Raw genomic sequence first — 15778 nt, 5'->3', positions numbered from 1 at the left:
ATGGCGAGGACTACAGCTCTGTGTCTCCTGGTTGTGCTTATATTCTTCCAATGTGCAGGATGTTGGGAAGCGCCCTGGTTTTGTCATGGTCGTGAATGTCCGAAGTACACTGTCGTACATGAATATGAGGTAATTTCAACTTCTGTTTTGTTGTTCGAACTATTTGTTATATTTATATGTTTTTACTATATGTAATATTTTACTGTGTTAATAAATACATTAAAAAGGGATTTGAGGAGCGCATCTACGACACCAGTCATTGGATCACGAGTGATGTTGCGAGCACCAAAAGAGAGGACCTAAACGTTGGATTTTGGAAACTCTATTATTTCAATCAAGTGGAAAACAAGGAGAGTAAGACAGCTACATTAAATGCAATATGTAGCCTATTCTCATTGTTGTGTGTGCTATCATTTTCTCAGTATCTCATTTATATTTCGAGATAGTTCACCCAAAAGCAGGGCTGTACCCGCAATATACATTGAGGCAGACAAGTCCCCTCCAATAATCAGATATGGCCTATATTGAAAATATGTAATTACAGCACATGATTCGGATGTCATTAATAATTTATATAATAATGTAATCAACTTAATGATGTATATTTAAATGAATTGTGATTATATGGCAAGCTTTTAAAGGAACTTTTTATACAATTCACTTGACATTGTTTAAGAAAATAAACAAAAAGAAGAGCATTTTCACCCTAGAACTTAAGACCTGTGATTTGAGGCTTCCAGTGCGTTTTTAGGTTATAGCAAGGACAGTGTCATATTTTTATTTTAGTGCTTTTAGGTAATAATAAAAACAAATATTTAGAAAATCTTAAATTGATTATTTATTTCTTTCATTCAGAATCTCCCAAATCTTGTATAAGAGACCGTTTTTATTTAGGGTATGTTTTATCAGGTCTATGCTTAAAAAAAATACAATTAATTAAAAAATAAATAAAAGAGCCAACAGTTAAAGGAGTAGTTTGCCTAAAATTGGAAAATGTACTTTTACTCACTCATTCACTAAAAATGTTGGTCACATTTAAAGCCTTTATTCAGAAATGTTTTTGCATTTACTATATTAAAGGACCAAGAACACCCGTGACCCCCAAACCCCAAAATGGTTTGGTCCCCCTCAATGTTCAAGACGTGGTTACAGCCTTGCCCAAATGTGAAAATTCTGTCATTTTTTTTTTAAGAAGTCTCATGTTGTTTCAAACACATATAATCTTATTTATTCCGTAGAACACAAAAGGTGAGTCTAGGCAGCACGATACTCTTAGTCACCATTCACTTCCTTTGCATATTATTTTATACAATGAAAGTGAATGTTGACTGAGGATGTTATTATTCTTAACTTTTTTGTTCCACAGAAGAAAGTAAGTCATTTGGGTTTGGGACCACATGAAGGAGAGTCTGTTTTAATTTTTGAGTAAACTACCTGCTTAATAAGATTTCCAGAAAATACTACAATGTTTTCCCATTATATTATTGTCATTTTAAGCTTATCAGTGTATCTGTAATTTTGCCTATTAGATAAAGAAATTCCTATGACCAGGCCTGTAGTGGTGTCAGTGAAGGAGGCTGATTCAATGGGGGAGAGACAAGTGTCTATTTCAGTCTTTCAGCCAGATAAAATCATTCCTGAACCCAATGATGAGACCATAAAACAAATAGTAATACCAGGCCGAACAGTCTATGTCAGGTGAGTCATTTCAAAGATTAAGTTAAAAAAAAAAAAGTGTTTTTTAATTATCTAGATCTTCTCACTCAAGCGTTCCTCAATCTATCATATTACCTCACTTTTCTGCCCATTACCAGGTCATTTGGTGGGATAGCATCAGATGTTGATGCCATAGACAATTTGCAGAAACTTAAAGCAGACCTCAAGGTTGCAGGAATGCAGTTTAATGAAAACAAGTTTGATGTAGCTGGTTACGATGCACCGTGGGACTTGATCAACAGACACAATGAAGTTTGGGTCCAAGCCCTCTGAGCACTTGTAGCTCAATTTCCTCATTCTCGCTGTACTGTGTAGCCTCTTTTGCACTATATTAAATGTTTACTTGCATATCTGATGAAGAAATCTTAATTTTTAGTTGTAATCATATTAACTGGTTTTAGGAATTCAGTCACACAATAACATACATTAATCAACAGTAGGTTTAGATTACACTTAAAAATATACTAAAACCTTTCATATTCAGGGCTGAAAATGGGGGTGGACACGGGGGAATGGAGTTCCCAGAGTGAATTTTGTGGGGGAATGGTGTTCCCGTTCAAACTGGCTATTTTGGGGAATGTAGTGTAATTCTATATTTTCTTTGCTCAGAATATCATCCACAAGTACATAAGTGTATGTGTAAGTTAATGCACAAATAAATGCTGAGAGGTTTGTATTGCTATTCTTCTTTGAGAATGAATGTTCTGCAGCCTTGACACACACACACACACACACACACACACACACACACACACACACACACACACACACACACACACACACACACAATGCTGGGGGGCATTTTTATCCATGATGGTAAAGTCTCATTTTCAGCTGCCATTACTCAAGTCTACTAAGAAAATGATGTGTCACATAATGTGAAATCATTTAATTAATATTAAATAATTTTTATTTATAAATTATTTAATTTAGCTTTGTACTAATTTAACATTTCTTATTATTATTTTATTACATTTCAGTAAAGTTATTTTACACTTGCGAGTCAAATATCAGTTTTAATAAATAACCAAAAAGAAACATATTTCTCAACAAATTCATCAATCTATTATTGTTCTTTAGAGAGATGAAGTCTACTCCATGCAGTTCTGATTTGAAAGAATAAAACAAACTTGATCTAACTGGGACAGATAGAGAAGTGAACAACCCAGATGCACAAGCATACAGTACATCAGAGTCTCTAATTTGAGAAAAATACTTCTCGCAAGTCCTAAACTAGCAGCTTAAATTAACAATATACTGTATCATTGCAGCAAGTATTCATGGATGAACAGAAAGTTTGAAGAATACATAATTTATTTAAAAGAATTATTACATTCCAATATTAATAGCTTTGAAAATAAAAAGTTAGGCCACTTCAAAAAAAAATTGTATATTATTCATTTTAAGACATTCTGTTCTCCTTTTTCTTTTAATTCATTATCTTATTTTTTTCCTTTTTTAACTGATTAAGGTGTAAAATTATTTAAAAATACATAACAATTTAGGTTAAAGGGAAGAAGATAAGGGAAGACCTAGAATGTTTTCTGGAAACAAATTGTCCACTAACTGAAAGTTCCCTAAAATACAAGAAAAACAGGTTTAGTAATGACCAGAATGGGGTAATCGAACATGTTGTTCATGTCATTTAATCTGGCATTTCAACAACATTTGTTTCGGCAATAACTTCACCCACTTAAACAGGTATAACCAGTTATCAACAACTTCCTTTCCATGGACTACTTATGGAGCCATTTGATTAAAATCATGGCATGTCTCATGTGTGATATACAAAGAAGAAATGTAGTTGAAACCGCAATGCCACTGTGAATGTTTCAACAGAAGGCATGTTCCAGTCAAAATTATATGTGGCTGAATGTAACCCGGTTTAAATGTACGTGGTTTTTGGCAAGGGGTCTTTCCAGTGTACATGTTTGTCATTTGCTTCTTGGTGTTTATGCAATAATTGTAAAATGTGCTTTATCTAAAGATATTTGTTAATACATACATTACAGCAGCGGGATGTGAGAGGGTTGCTTTGCATCATGATAGTGTGGTGTGGGAGAATGAGGCCAGCAAAACTGTGTGTGTGGGGTCACTAAATGTCCCCGCAACCTATTCTGAAAATACCTTTAAATGTTCTTCATGTGGCAACATCTGAATTCACTGGGTTTTTTGTTTTTCAAGTCAAACTTGATTGGAATAAGTCATAATATTTAACATTACTAAATCAACCTGACTACATTAGGTTACATTAATAAAAAATTATTTTATCTCAAAATAAAAAATTTAAATGGAATGGCCAAACACAGGTTTAAAATGTGTGAGTGTTTGTTGACATGGCCTTCCCTCTTGGGAGTGTACTAACTGAAAGGTAAACTAGGTCAGCCCGCCTTAGATGATTTTTGTCATTGTGACTTATCTGGAGTCAGTTTAATTAGTCTCTTCTTCTCTAGAAGAGCAAGAAAATGTTGGTTAGCCAGCAGCTAGCATAGGTAGGCTTCAACAAACATCCAAAACTATAAAAAGACAAAGTTTGCTTACTTTTCATAAATAAAATATTCATAAGCAATTTACTTACTCAGCATAAAAACCCTAAAGCAATTCAAATACATAATCCTGGATTGACCAGTTTGTAAATGCAAAACACACTTTAGACACATGCAGAGCACAGCTGTCTATATTAATGCACACTAGGTGGCAGTACTGTTTATGAGATCTCCTTTTAAATCCTACAGCACAGCACACCGCATGTGGGAACAAACAAGTCTTCTCTAAATTCTCTAATTTAGTGCATGTTCAGATAAATATTTGCCATGAAGATTTTCTTTTGGCTAAATATGTTGTTACATATAGTGTATGTCTCAGGAAACTTTAAGCAACATGTTTGTGTGTGCAGTACCTGACTATCAATGTAATAATTATTAATACCCACTTCCCGGCATGCCTCAGCTCTCACCATGGGAAGTTGGACACTCAATGCCACTCAACACATTCACTCAGTTTCCATGGTTACATTTCTATAGTAAGAAGCCAACCATGTTCGTCAAAAACATAATTATGCTTCAATGAAGTCAGATCTGTAATAACCATAGATGTGTTTTTATGAGTCATAGAGAACTTGCCATGACTACTTGTAATGGTATTTTCGCCACCATGCCTTAGGACTGTTGTTTTCTGGAGTTCATTTATCAATGCATGGTGGGACCTTGGTTATTCGGTTGAACATTTGATAGAGGCAATGTTGAAATTAGCACATACTCCTCAAGTATAGCTAGGGATGGTAGATATTGTGCCATTCACAAGAACTGAGTGACTTTGATGCTGTGACATCATTGAAGAGCCATAATTATCTCATTTATCTGACCATTTTGAAATTATGTCTGTGCTCGTTCATGCCACCACAGTGTCCAATAATAGCCCATCGGACTTGTGGAAGTTACGTCAGCATATGTTTGCAGGCTTGTGAATTTTAATCTGCCCTGTTTTGGATGATGTTCTTGGTTTTCAGGCCCCAGCCAAGAGGCTGTTTGGACTGGCTGATGGGGATTAATCTTATCAGAGACTGGCCAGTTTCCTGAGAAAATGGCCTGCGCTCTATGCAGTCAGATAAAGCAGTGTAGGAATGCAAGTGCTGTTTTGCAAGCTGCATTTTTAAAGTGCTTTAAATGTTTTATCAAATAGTATCTTTATGCTTTTGCCTGTGTATGCATTGTCTGTTCATCACATGATCTTCTTTTCCACCTGTTTGTAGATGGTTAAAATTTACAAAACCTGTCAATAAATGTCCAGGTCACATTTGACCTGAAAACCAAAAAAGAAAAAAGAAAAGAAAATGTAGTCTACCATAAGGACCCTTAAAAGTTTTTGCAATTTGACATTGTTTTGAGGACAATTAAGCATGTACCAATTATCATTGCTGTAATGCATCTTGTATTTTTCCCTAAAAATTTTGTAGTAATTGTTTTACTGAATTACAATAAATACATTTATTTTTATTAAAATCATTTTATAAACCCATTTAAAATGTATATATGAATATTTTTTTTCATGCCATTGCAGTTTACATTTGTATATATTTGTATACAAATATTATTTTGATTTTTGGGATAAATGTGATCTGGACACCTTATTTTACATATTTTTCTATCTGTGTCTCTACCTCCATTTTCTGGAGGTCCAAAGCATCTTGTCAGCCGCTCTTTGCTTCTCCCATGGGTTCATCTTTTTACATAACAGATTATTAAAAATAAAGCAACTTATGCCAAGTATAAAGTTTCTGCAGATAGTTGAATGTACAACAGTACTTCATAAAAAATGTCCCCCAGGATTAACCTTCACTGTTTATTATTGATGAAGTTCTAAAAGTGAGGCCACCAAACAAAAAGTTTTTCAAGTCAGAGAGTGCACTGAGCCTTGCTGCCGTCACTGAGCCTTAAATGCTGAGAGCATCAAAACTCAACTCAAGTTTGACCCCAAAGCCTTCCTTTTTTGATCAATCATTCTTTAACAGTTACTGCAGAGTACATATAAAATAGCAAGACTTTTATATACTGTATATATATTGAATACTAAACTTCCAATTCCTTCCACTTAAGAGTAGGGTCTGTTATGACTGTTCTCCTTCAGAATAATGAGTGTTTGCATCTTGGGCAGATGAGCTTATTGCAGCCTTTGGGAGCCTCTGCGGTTATCTCCATCCCTCCTCATCCAAATTTGTGTTCACTGTCTCCTCGCTTTACCTTGATCACACAGCCAGTTTGGAAGCCTCTTCTTTTTCTGAATCTTAAAGTTTAGGGTTATGAATTATAGATTTGAATTTTTCCAAGAGGGATGTTAGGGATTTTATTGTAAGATTTTTGTCGTAAACGTTCACTCAGCTTTCATTCAAATTTAAGAATAATTTATCACAGCTCATTTACTTGGCTTGAACCTAATATGTACACTAGGCGCTTGCCACAATACAAGAGCATGCTCAAAATCCCAGTCACAAATTAAAGGTTGGCTTTGTTTAAAACCAAAATATAAGGAATACAAATTCATATTTTTGTTCCACCATATACTGTATAGCCAGTGTTGAGTCATGACCAAAAGCTTGAACAAATCTATGAAATGATATAAACTTCAGGCTTCTTTGTCTTTAAAATAAATTCAGTGTACTGTTATTCACAGTTTTTATTGCTTTATTTTCAGTTTAGATTGTAGTTTGCATAGATGATCTCATGAAATTCCAATCATATATTTAGCCATGTGTTATATACAGGATATCCTATTAAACATAAGCATGTAAGCATGTATATACATGCAATTTTGACTTCATCATAAGGAAGATCACATGGCTCTTACTAAAAACTGTGAAAATGTTGTATAAGACATTTTAAATCTCTCATATTCCTCTTCCTCCCACTCACTGACAGATTTTACATTGTATGAATTTGAAAATTTTGAATTACCAACCTATAATCAAAATATAATTAATTCAAAGTGAATTCAAAAGATTATAATTTAAAATACAGGTATGCATTTATGTACCTTTAAATATCTCTGAGGTCAAAACTAGGTAAACTCCATTTTTAAATGTGAAATGGCCTGCTATCGAAATGGAAGTTTGCATAGTTTATGAATATGTGTTCCTTCTTTGTCATGTGGAAAACATGAGCATTATTCTTTGTCTTACTAACATTCCAAATCAGTCTGGCACTCTGTTATTCTGTCACAGCGTTGTCAGATTTTACTAATCACAGATCACATGGAGCAAACAAAACAACACTCTGTCAAGTGTGTTAATTTTACAATACCTAGCCTGAGGTAAATGCATAGATTGATAGTCTCGGAGATCTGAGAGATCAGATAAAAACGTTCTGCCTTTATTTTAAGGGATAGTTTGAATATTAGGATGAATATTAGGGCCTCAGTCACCATTTACATTCAGTGCATATTTCCATGTAAAGAAAGGGAATGTTGATTCAGACTGCACATTCTGCATGACTTCTGTTTTTGGGTTCCATGAAATAAAAGAAAGTCATATGGGTTTGGAACATTATGTTGAGTAAATGATGACATTTTCATGTTGGGGTAAACTATCACTTGAAAAATTGAAGCAAAAATTACCTTTGAATCTTATTTTAATAGTGTAACCCCCCCAGTGTCAAATGCACCCTGATGAGGCTGTACATTATTGCACAACATTTACTGTGACTTCACATTATTACCTGTGACTGCACACCCACTTTGTGCGCATCACAGTGACATCTCTAAAAACCCAAGCAGACTCTGTATAATGCCAATTTTTTCTCTTTCTGCTTCCTCCCAATGTGCGGCAGGGTACAGTGATTTCCTTAGAGGACAGAGGACTGTCCAAACATATAAAAACTCACTGCATGCCTGCAGGGTCTCCTTGTCCAGTCAAGTTTGGTGTGTAAAGAAAAGTGCAAGTGGAATTCTGAGGAGAGATTTTCTTTGAACTCAGCACCCAGTTTCTTTTCTATCTAATTGGTTTCACTCTGACTGTATATAAAGAAAAATATCACCCAAATAAAACAATTCAGTTATCATTTACTTCGTTTCATTCCTGCTACTTTCCATACAATGAAAGTGAATTGTCACCATGGCTGTCAAGATTATTTAGTGAACTTCGACTTTAAATGTCTGTTTGGACTACTTTTATTATGCTTATGGTGCTTTTTACTTTTATCCTTTATTGAGCTTGAAAGCCTCTATTCCCCATCCACATTCATTGTGTGATTGTCATTGTTTGGAATGACAAAAAGATGAGTAATTTTGACAAAACTTTCATTGTTGGGTGAACTTTCCCTTTAAGATCGAGGGTTGAAAAATCAGAACTAATTTTTGGTGAATTTCTTAAATGACAAAATTGCATTTTATTATATGGTATTACATTTTAATGTTATAGTGCATGACTTGAATTTACGTTTCTGCCACATTTTGGCTGATGCTTAAGGTCTGCTGGCTAAAGATTTTAACTTGGTCCAAACCCTGAAAGACTCTTTAATGCAACAAGGAATGTAGCATGTCCAAAAATTAAGCAAAGGTGAAACTAAGGGCCCTAATTTACAGTTTATATCAATTGCTTAGACAATATAATCCATTCCATGAGCCAAATACCATAAACCATAATGTAATTTTCCAAAAGAAAGAGTAATTTCTCAAAAACACTCACTGTTCCTGTGTTTCAAACTAGTAGCAAATCTGTGTTTTCCCAAAACTCCTGACACAACTTTATGTTAGCATGTAGAAAGCACTGGTATTCAGAAACCATCACAATGTCATCATAACCTGAAATCTGTTATCACCATGTGAACAATAGTAAGCAAAATTGTTCACACAAAAAACGCTACACATTAGTATATTGGCTTTGGGGAAAAATGGTTTCCAACAATTAAGAAAGAGTTTAAGTTAGAGGAACATGGCGAGAGAATAGGGAAGGTGAATTTGGAAGAGGAAGAGGTTATGTAGAGATGAAGGTGGAAGAGGAAGGGGGAGAGAAAGGGCATGGAGAAAATCTGTGTCTGATGACATTCGTGCTACTGTTCTTGATCAGTGCTAAAATTGCACTGGGCTGACATGAAAAATGTGCTGAGATTTGTGAAAATCTCATGAAAACTGGAGAAGACACATCACAAGGTTGTTGCGCGAGGTCACACAAATAGAACCCTATATGTGCTGACATAAAAAGGGAACAATTAAAACACAGCAGCACATGAAAGTTCTGATTAAGTGATGTTGGCATAATCTAAGACACATTTCACATACTATCATATTTACTTTATGTATTAAAACAACTGACCAGATACCCTGAAGGTACAGTAGAAGAGAAACAGCCTCAGAGATGCAGTTTAGGCAGATAAAACATATCACAACCTTAACTGCCATGTCTCCTCTGGAAACCCACATTATATTTTTTTGGCCAGAAAATGCAAAGTTCTGCAGTAATTTCAGGCAGCATGGATTAAATGATAAGTATTCTTACAGTGTGACTTGGTTGAAGATTAGAGAGACTTTGGGATAAATGTCAAAAGACTCTAGACTCAGCTCTCACTTTCCACCTTCATGACTCCATCATCTCTAACACTCAGTCCTTCATAACACTCATATTGAAAATGTGGAAGTTCCACTTTTATTAAAGGCTTACAATAGAGTAAAATTTTATTAAATTCACAATAGAGTAAACATAAATTGACATACCTGCTTACGTCTGCTTACGATAAGAGGCACAATCAGCAGCATACTGTGCATGCAATTGACAAGTTCCCCTTCTGTCACTCACTCGACGTTGTGTCTTCCTGGGTCTTCCTGGGATGCCAAACGTACCTCTGAACCTGAGAAAAGGCCAATGTCAAGTTGGCAGACAGAATTTACATGCCCCGCCCTGGACATACGGGTATAAAGGGAAGCTGGGCAGCAAATGCCAGTACGAATTTTTCTTCAGAGCCAAACGGTTGTGCAACAGCAAGCTGAGTTCACCACTGTTTCACTCACCTCTACTGGCGATAAGCACTGCTGTTGGATCTAGGGCGCGTTTCCAGCTGGCATTCGCTCTCTCTGCATGCTGTGCAGTCTACACCCCTGGGTGCTTAGACAGTGCTTTCATTGCCTGAAAGAGTGTTCCCTTTACAAAAAGCTTCACTATGATGCTGCGCTTTTGCGAAGCGCTTTTGGGAACAATCCTAGTTGTGACCGAGCTGTGAATATGTGTGTAACATGTCAATGGACATTGACTGGAATTTATAGCCTAGGCTGATGTAATCATTAGATGCACCTGTAGCCAGGCTATAAATGGATGCGTCACCAGGTGTCGTCAGATCCTCTTTTTTCAGAGCGATTCTGTGTGTGTGTGTTTTAAAACCCTGTTAAAACTTTCTTTCCTCTGCTAGGAACAGTGAACCTTTTCTCCTTTCCACTTCTTTCTAAGAAAATAATATATATATTTAAAAGAGAGAATCACTGAAAGCCGGGGCAAACGATGCGTGTTCCCCTGTTCTCGCTCTAACAGGGGGGAAGAGCACGCTCGCGTTGCAGCGGGGCGGATGCGAGCACACTGCTTCTCGCTCGCCTCGCTCACTTCCGGGAGTCAGCATCCACGCTTAGTTCATGGGGCTCACGCATGGATTTGGCTGAGGAGCAAGAGATGGGTTTGTCCCTTTCTCTCGCTCTCTCCCCAAACCCAGCTGGTCCTTCACATAATCTTGAAGCGCGTTCCAACACCTCTTCTCTTCATGAGGAGGACCACGATTCTCTTCCCGCCTCCGAGCTTTCCTTCCGCGATAAAAAATCAGCAGAGGAATTGCTCGATGTGGTTACTCGTGCGGTTGCCAGACTCCAGTTGGACTGGCCACCCCAAAAAGAGACTCCCAAACCCTCCAAATTAGGGGATAGATATTTATCTAGCAATCTGGGGAAGAGAACGCCTCATCAGTCCCTTCCCTTCTTTGATAACCTCCACGAAGGGCTTTCTCGCTCATGGAGGAACCCCTATTCTTGCCGTGTTCACGTACCCTCGGCAACATTATATTTGACTATCGTGGATGCTGAGGCACGGTTATATTCAGTGATGCCACCGGTCGAAGAGAAGCTTGCGGGCTATCTCTCGCCGGGCTCGGCATCGTCACTCAAAAAGCCCTCTAGTGGGAAGGTCTTATCAAGCAGCAGGTCAGGCTGGTGCTGCTCTGCACACTATGACTGTATTACAGGCGTACCAGGATGACCTGCTGGACGACCTGAGTGTAGGTGCTGCGCTCGATGAACAATCTTTCTCTGAGCTTCGTCGAGCCACAGATCTTTCTCTCCGCGCGACCAAGCAAACAGCCCGTGCTATTGGCCGGTCTATGTCTACCTTGGTCACCACAGAGAGGCACCTTTGGCTCAACCTTTCAGGCATCAATTGACAAGGACAAAGTTTTCCTCCTTGATGCCGCGGTTTCGCCCACTGGCCTATTCGGAGACACCATGACCATGGTTATCTCCAGGTTCCAGGAGGCGAAAAGCCATGAGGAAGCCTTTGGGCAGTTCCTCCCTCGCCGCACTCAAGGGGCGGGTCCTTCGGCCCCCCCAGACCCGCCTCGGTCCTGTTAGAAGGAAGGCTCAAAAGCAAAGCATGGAGAGTTGTGCTCCTCCTCCCAGGGATTGGGGACAGTCTCATCGCCCTCGGCAGCCCCCAAAGCAAGACCTCAGGACCGTAATTTCTAAAAAGAGAAAACCCTGATGGTCTTGTGCCTAGATTTAGGGAGTAGCTCCCCTCAGGATGGGACTCGTGCTTCACTTCACCCCTCCCGGTACCCCCTCGAAGCCTCTCCATTCCTGCCACCTCTTGGTGTTTCCGGTGGCAGAGGCTCCCATCAAAGTTGGGTGTTTTCACTGTTCTCTGCATTTATTCAGGACGCGAAACACTCGACAACCCCTCAACAGGAAGTGTTAAAATCGAATACCCATCTCAGAGATCCTGGCAGCGTAGAAACTTCTGCCAGATATATACTTTTTCTGTGGGTCTTAAAAACAGTAGGAAAGGGCGTCAGGATTTAATTCACCGCCGCCTTCCGTGTTTCAAAGGCGTGGTTCTCACCAATACGTAAACCGGATTTCTGTTTCTATGTCTACTGTGAAAAGCAAATCCCCTGGTTAAAGGGGCCATGGAATGTGTTCCCCTTCCAGACAGAGAGTTAGGTTATTACACTAAGTACTTCCTGGTTCCCATGGAGGGTGAGGGGTGGCGTCTGGCTTAGATCTTAAAGCTTGAACTGCCCAGTCTGGGTGTTCAAGTACTAGATGCTGCCTATCAAGACGATCGTGTCTCAAGCCCTATGTCTCGTTTGGCTGGTCATCATCGATCTTATGATGCACTTCTTTACTTCATTTAGAAGTTCTGCCACAACACAGGAAGTTCCTGAGGTTCATTTTCGAGGGCGAAGTCTTCCAGTGTCAGGTTCTTCCATTTGGCCTAGCCCTTTTTACCCGCACATTCACAAATGCATGATGTAGCGCTGGCTCCTTTGCGACTCCGGGGCATTTGCTTTAAGAATTATATGAACGACGGTCACCGTGCTTGTAAAGTATCCCCTCATTAGGCTGGACCTACCACTGCGCCATTTCAAGCGTATGGCTTCACAATCCTCGTGGTGTATTTGCCACATTTTACTTCCCTCTAGACTGAGCAAGATGTGGCCTCCGCAGGGTCTTTTCCCCCTGAAAGAATAGGACCGGGAAAGACCGCCTTCATCGACGCATTTCATAGCTTAAGATTGCCCCAGCCGCTTCACGTCCTAAATGAGAGACCTAGTGAGAGAAAAGGCCACAGCTGCAAGGCTTGCTCCCATGCTAGTCATGTAGCGCCTGTTCCCTCCCTCAGCACATGGTGCACACTCTCACGGCCCGGCCACGCCCTCCTCCTCTTCACACTCCTCCACTGCATGATTCAGACTGGGGCACCATCCGGTTTGGCTTACCCCCTATTTCTGGAGGGAAGACGCTGCCCTTCCGGCCATTCCTCCATCCTATGGTCCTCCCTGCCTCCTGATAATCTGAGAGAGATAAGGGTAGTGAGAGGAGACATAAAGAAAAACTGGCTTGCCAGTCCCCTAACATGTTGTCGACGTGCAGCGGTGCCGGGACGATGGCACTGGACCTCGCCTCCTGGTGGATGGCAGCAGGCTCCTCCGTCTACCAGGAGACAACAGCGGCTCCTCTGACCCCTCGCGGCCAGCAGCGGCTCCTCCGCTTCCTGGTGAACCACTCCAGTACCACCGGACCATACCTCCTTGGCGTATCGACCTTCCATCGGCGAGGGCTCTCCAAGAGTGCATCCTTCCTCCCTCCCGAGTTTTGACACCAATGTAACAGGTTCACAAGATGGGCAAGGAGGAGGTGGGAACCGGCTGAGAAGTCAACATAAACGTTTAACTACACAAATTAACTTAAACAAAACATAAAGATTGCTTGTAGCAAAACTCAGACACACAAAGCATCTCTCTCTCTCTCTCTCTCTCTCTCTCTCTCTCTCTCTCTCTCTCTCTCTCTCTCTCTCTCTACGCCTCAGACTCCCCTTCAAATGAACCTATTTATCTCACTTTATAAGCTTCCCTTTGTTCACCTGGAAGAGTTGTTAAAAAGCATCAAAAAGTGCCTTGTAGTTGTATGAAGTGTATTCTTCATGAGTTAAAAGCAGCTCTTACATTCATACAGGCAGGATCATCACTGACGTTTTGTAATATTTTGACCAAATCAGAACAGACAACAACACAAATACTCCTTGTCTTTCCAGCCAACCCTGCTGTTGAACACAACATCACCGTGCAGCTGAGTCCAACTACAATGTCGCCTTCCAAAACGGTCAGAAATCTAGGGGTAACCATTGATGATGAGCTAAATTTCACAGACCACATCTCAAAGACTGCAAGATCATGTAGTTTTACACTCTACAATTTCAGGAAGATAAGACCTTTCCTCTCTGTACATGCCACACAACTGCTTGTTCAGTCACTTGTCATAACTAGACTGGACTACTGTAACGCTCTCATTGCAGGCCTTCCTGCATGTGCTATTAGACCTCTGCAAATGATCCAGAATGCAGCAGCACATGTGGTCTTTAATGAACCAAAGAGAGCGCATGTTACACCACTCTTTGTCTCTCTACACTGGCTGCCGGTTCATGCACGTACTAAATTCAAGGCCCTGATACTGGCAAACAAAACAGTCACTGGGTCTGCTCCAGCATACCTAAAAACATTTATGCAGAGCTACTTTCCCACCAGAAGCCTGCGGTCGGCTAAGGAACGTTGCCTTGTCGCACCAAAACATTTTTCAGACTTTCAGTTTCATCATACCATGTTGGTGGAATGACCTTCCCAACTGAATCCTTGAAGCTGACTCACTCTCTATCTTCAAAAAACGGCTAAAAACACATCTTTACCAAGAGCACATATCCAGTCACTAAAAAACAAACAAAAAAAACAACAAATTATTTACAATTCTTGTTGCACTTAAATCTGTTTTGTACACTATTCTGATGATAGTGAAACTTTGTAGTATGGCACTTTTCGTACCACTGTCTCCTTAAGATGATTCACTTATGTTTTCCTCTTTTGTAAGTCGCTTTGGATAAAAGCATCTGCCAAATGAATAAATGTAAATGTAAATATGTGTAACTTCTGAATGAGAGATTTTTACGATGATGTACCAGTAGACGTGTGTACTAGCGGGTTACACATCAGACTCGCCGGTGCACAGAGATGAATTGCAGATAAAATACATTTAAATGTCTGCAAAAGTAAAATTTGGCAATATTTATACTGACTTAAGACCTGTGTACACCTTTCCTGGGACTTGGCATGGATCAACAGCCCTTTTGGGGGGTTTTCTTGATATCGGTTGTAGCGAATCAGCTCTACATTCTTCCACCATTAGGTAGCGAATCAGCTCTATGAAATATTAATAATCAATCATAACTTGTTATAATCGATTATGAATATTTGGATCAGTTAATCGGGTTAACTTGATGTAGCTACATTAACATTACAACCAAATACTCGGTTCATCCCGTGAACACTCAATTTTGGTTATTAATTAATTAATTAATAGAAATGTACATTTCCGGGGCAAGGGAAATGTCTTTCTTACTAAGTATTAAGAGCAAGTAGTCAAAATCTATGATTAGTGACTTTAGATATGAGCTTGAGACACAGACAACTTTAAATGTGACATGAACAAGACTTTATTAACTAGACTAAACATTTAAACTACTCTAACATACATATACATACATTCATACAGTTTACCAAGGGAAAGAGGGCTGAAGCAGAATACAGGAAGGCAAGAAGTTATAGCATTGTTTGAAGTTCAGCAGATCAACAGCCTGAGCAAACCATCATATTAGTTCTGACACGCCCTTTTTAGAAAGGGGTTAAGGATACTTAATGTATCAAATAATGAGACTAAGTTTGATACTTGCATGTCCCATTTGAATTAAACTGTCCTGATGCAATTTGTTGAGGCTCCAGTTGATCTTTGATGATGTTGTCTTGATGAGAGAGAACCAGTGGGAGTCAGAGAATCT

General features: G+C 39.2%; 1 protein-coding gene across 1 annotated transcript; it reads left to right on the top strand.

Moving 5' to 3' along the window:
- On the top strand, window positions 1-2388 carry LOC127661005 (heme-binding protein 2-like). The gene is made up of 4 exons (XM_052151528.1): window positions 1-129; window positions 228-354; window positions 1530-1698; window positions 1815-2388. The coding sequence occupies exons 1-4, from the start codon at window positions 1-3 to the stop codon at window positions 1987-1989; spliced, it is 600 nt and encodes a 199-aa protein (XP_052007488.1). The 3' UTR covers window positions 1990-2388.
- The last annotated feature ends 13390 nt before the right edge of the window (window positions 2389-15778 follow it).

Source organism: Xyrauchen texanus, chromosome 20 (assembly GCF_025860055.1).
Source record: "Xyrauchen texanus isolate HMW12.3.18 chromosome 20, RBS_HiC_50CHRs, whole genome shotgun sequence".
Classification (NCBI taxonomy): domain Eukaryota; kingdom Metazoa; phylum Chordata; class Actinopteri; order Cypriniformes; family Catostomidae; genus Xyrauchen; species Xyrauchen texanus.
The sequence above is the reverse complement of the archived record's forward strand: the minus strand, read 5'-3'. Positions and strand labels throughout refer to the sequence as shown.

Coding starts and splice junctions, on each gene's coding strand:
- LOC127661005 (XM_052151528.1), top strand. CDS start 1: ATGGCGAGGACTACAGCTCTGTGTCTCCTGGTTGTGCTTATATTCTTC. Junction 130..227: donor CTGTCGTACATGAATATGAG/GTAATTTCAACT, acceptor TACATTAAAAAG/GGATTTGAGGAGCGCATCTA. Junction 355..1,529: donor TCAAGTGGAAAACAAGGAGA/GTAAGACAGCTA, acceptor TTTGCCTATTAG/ATAAAGAAATTCCTATGACC.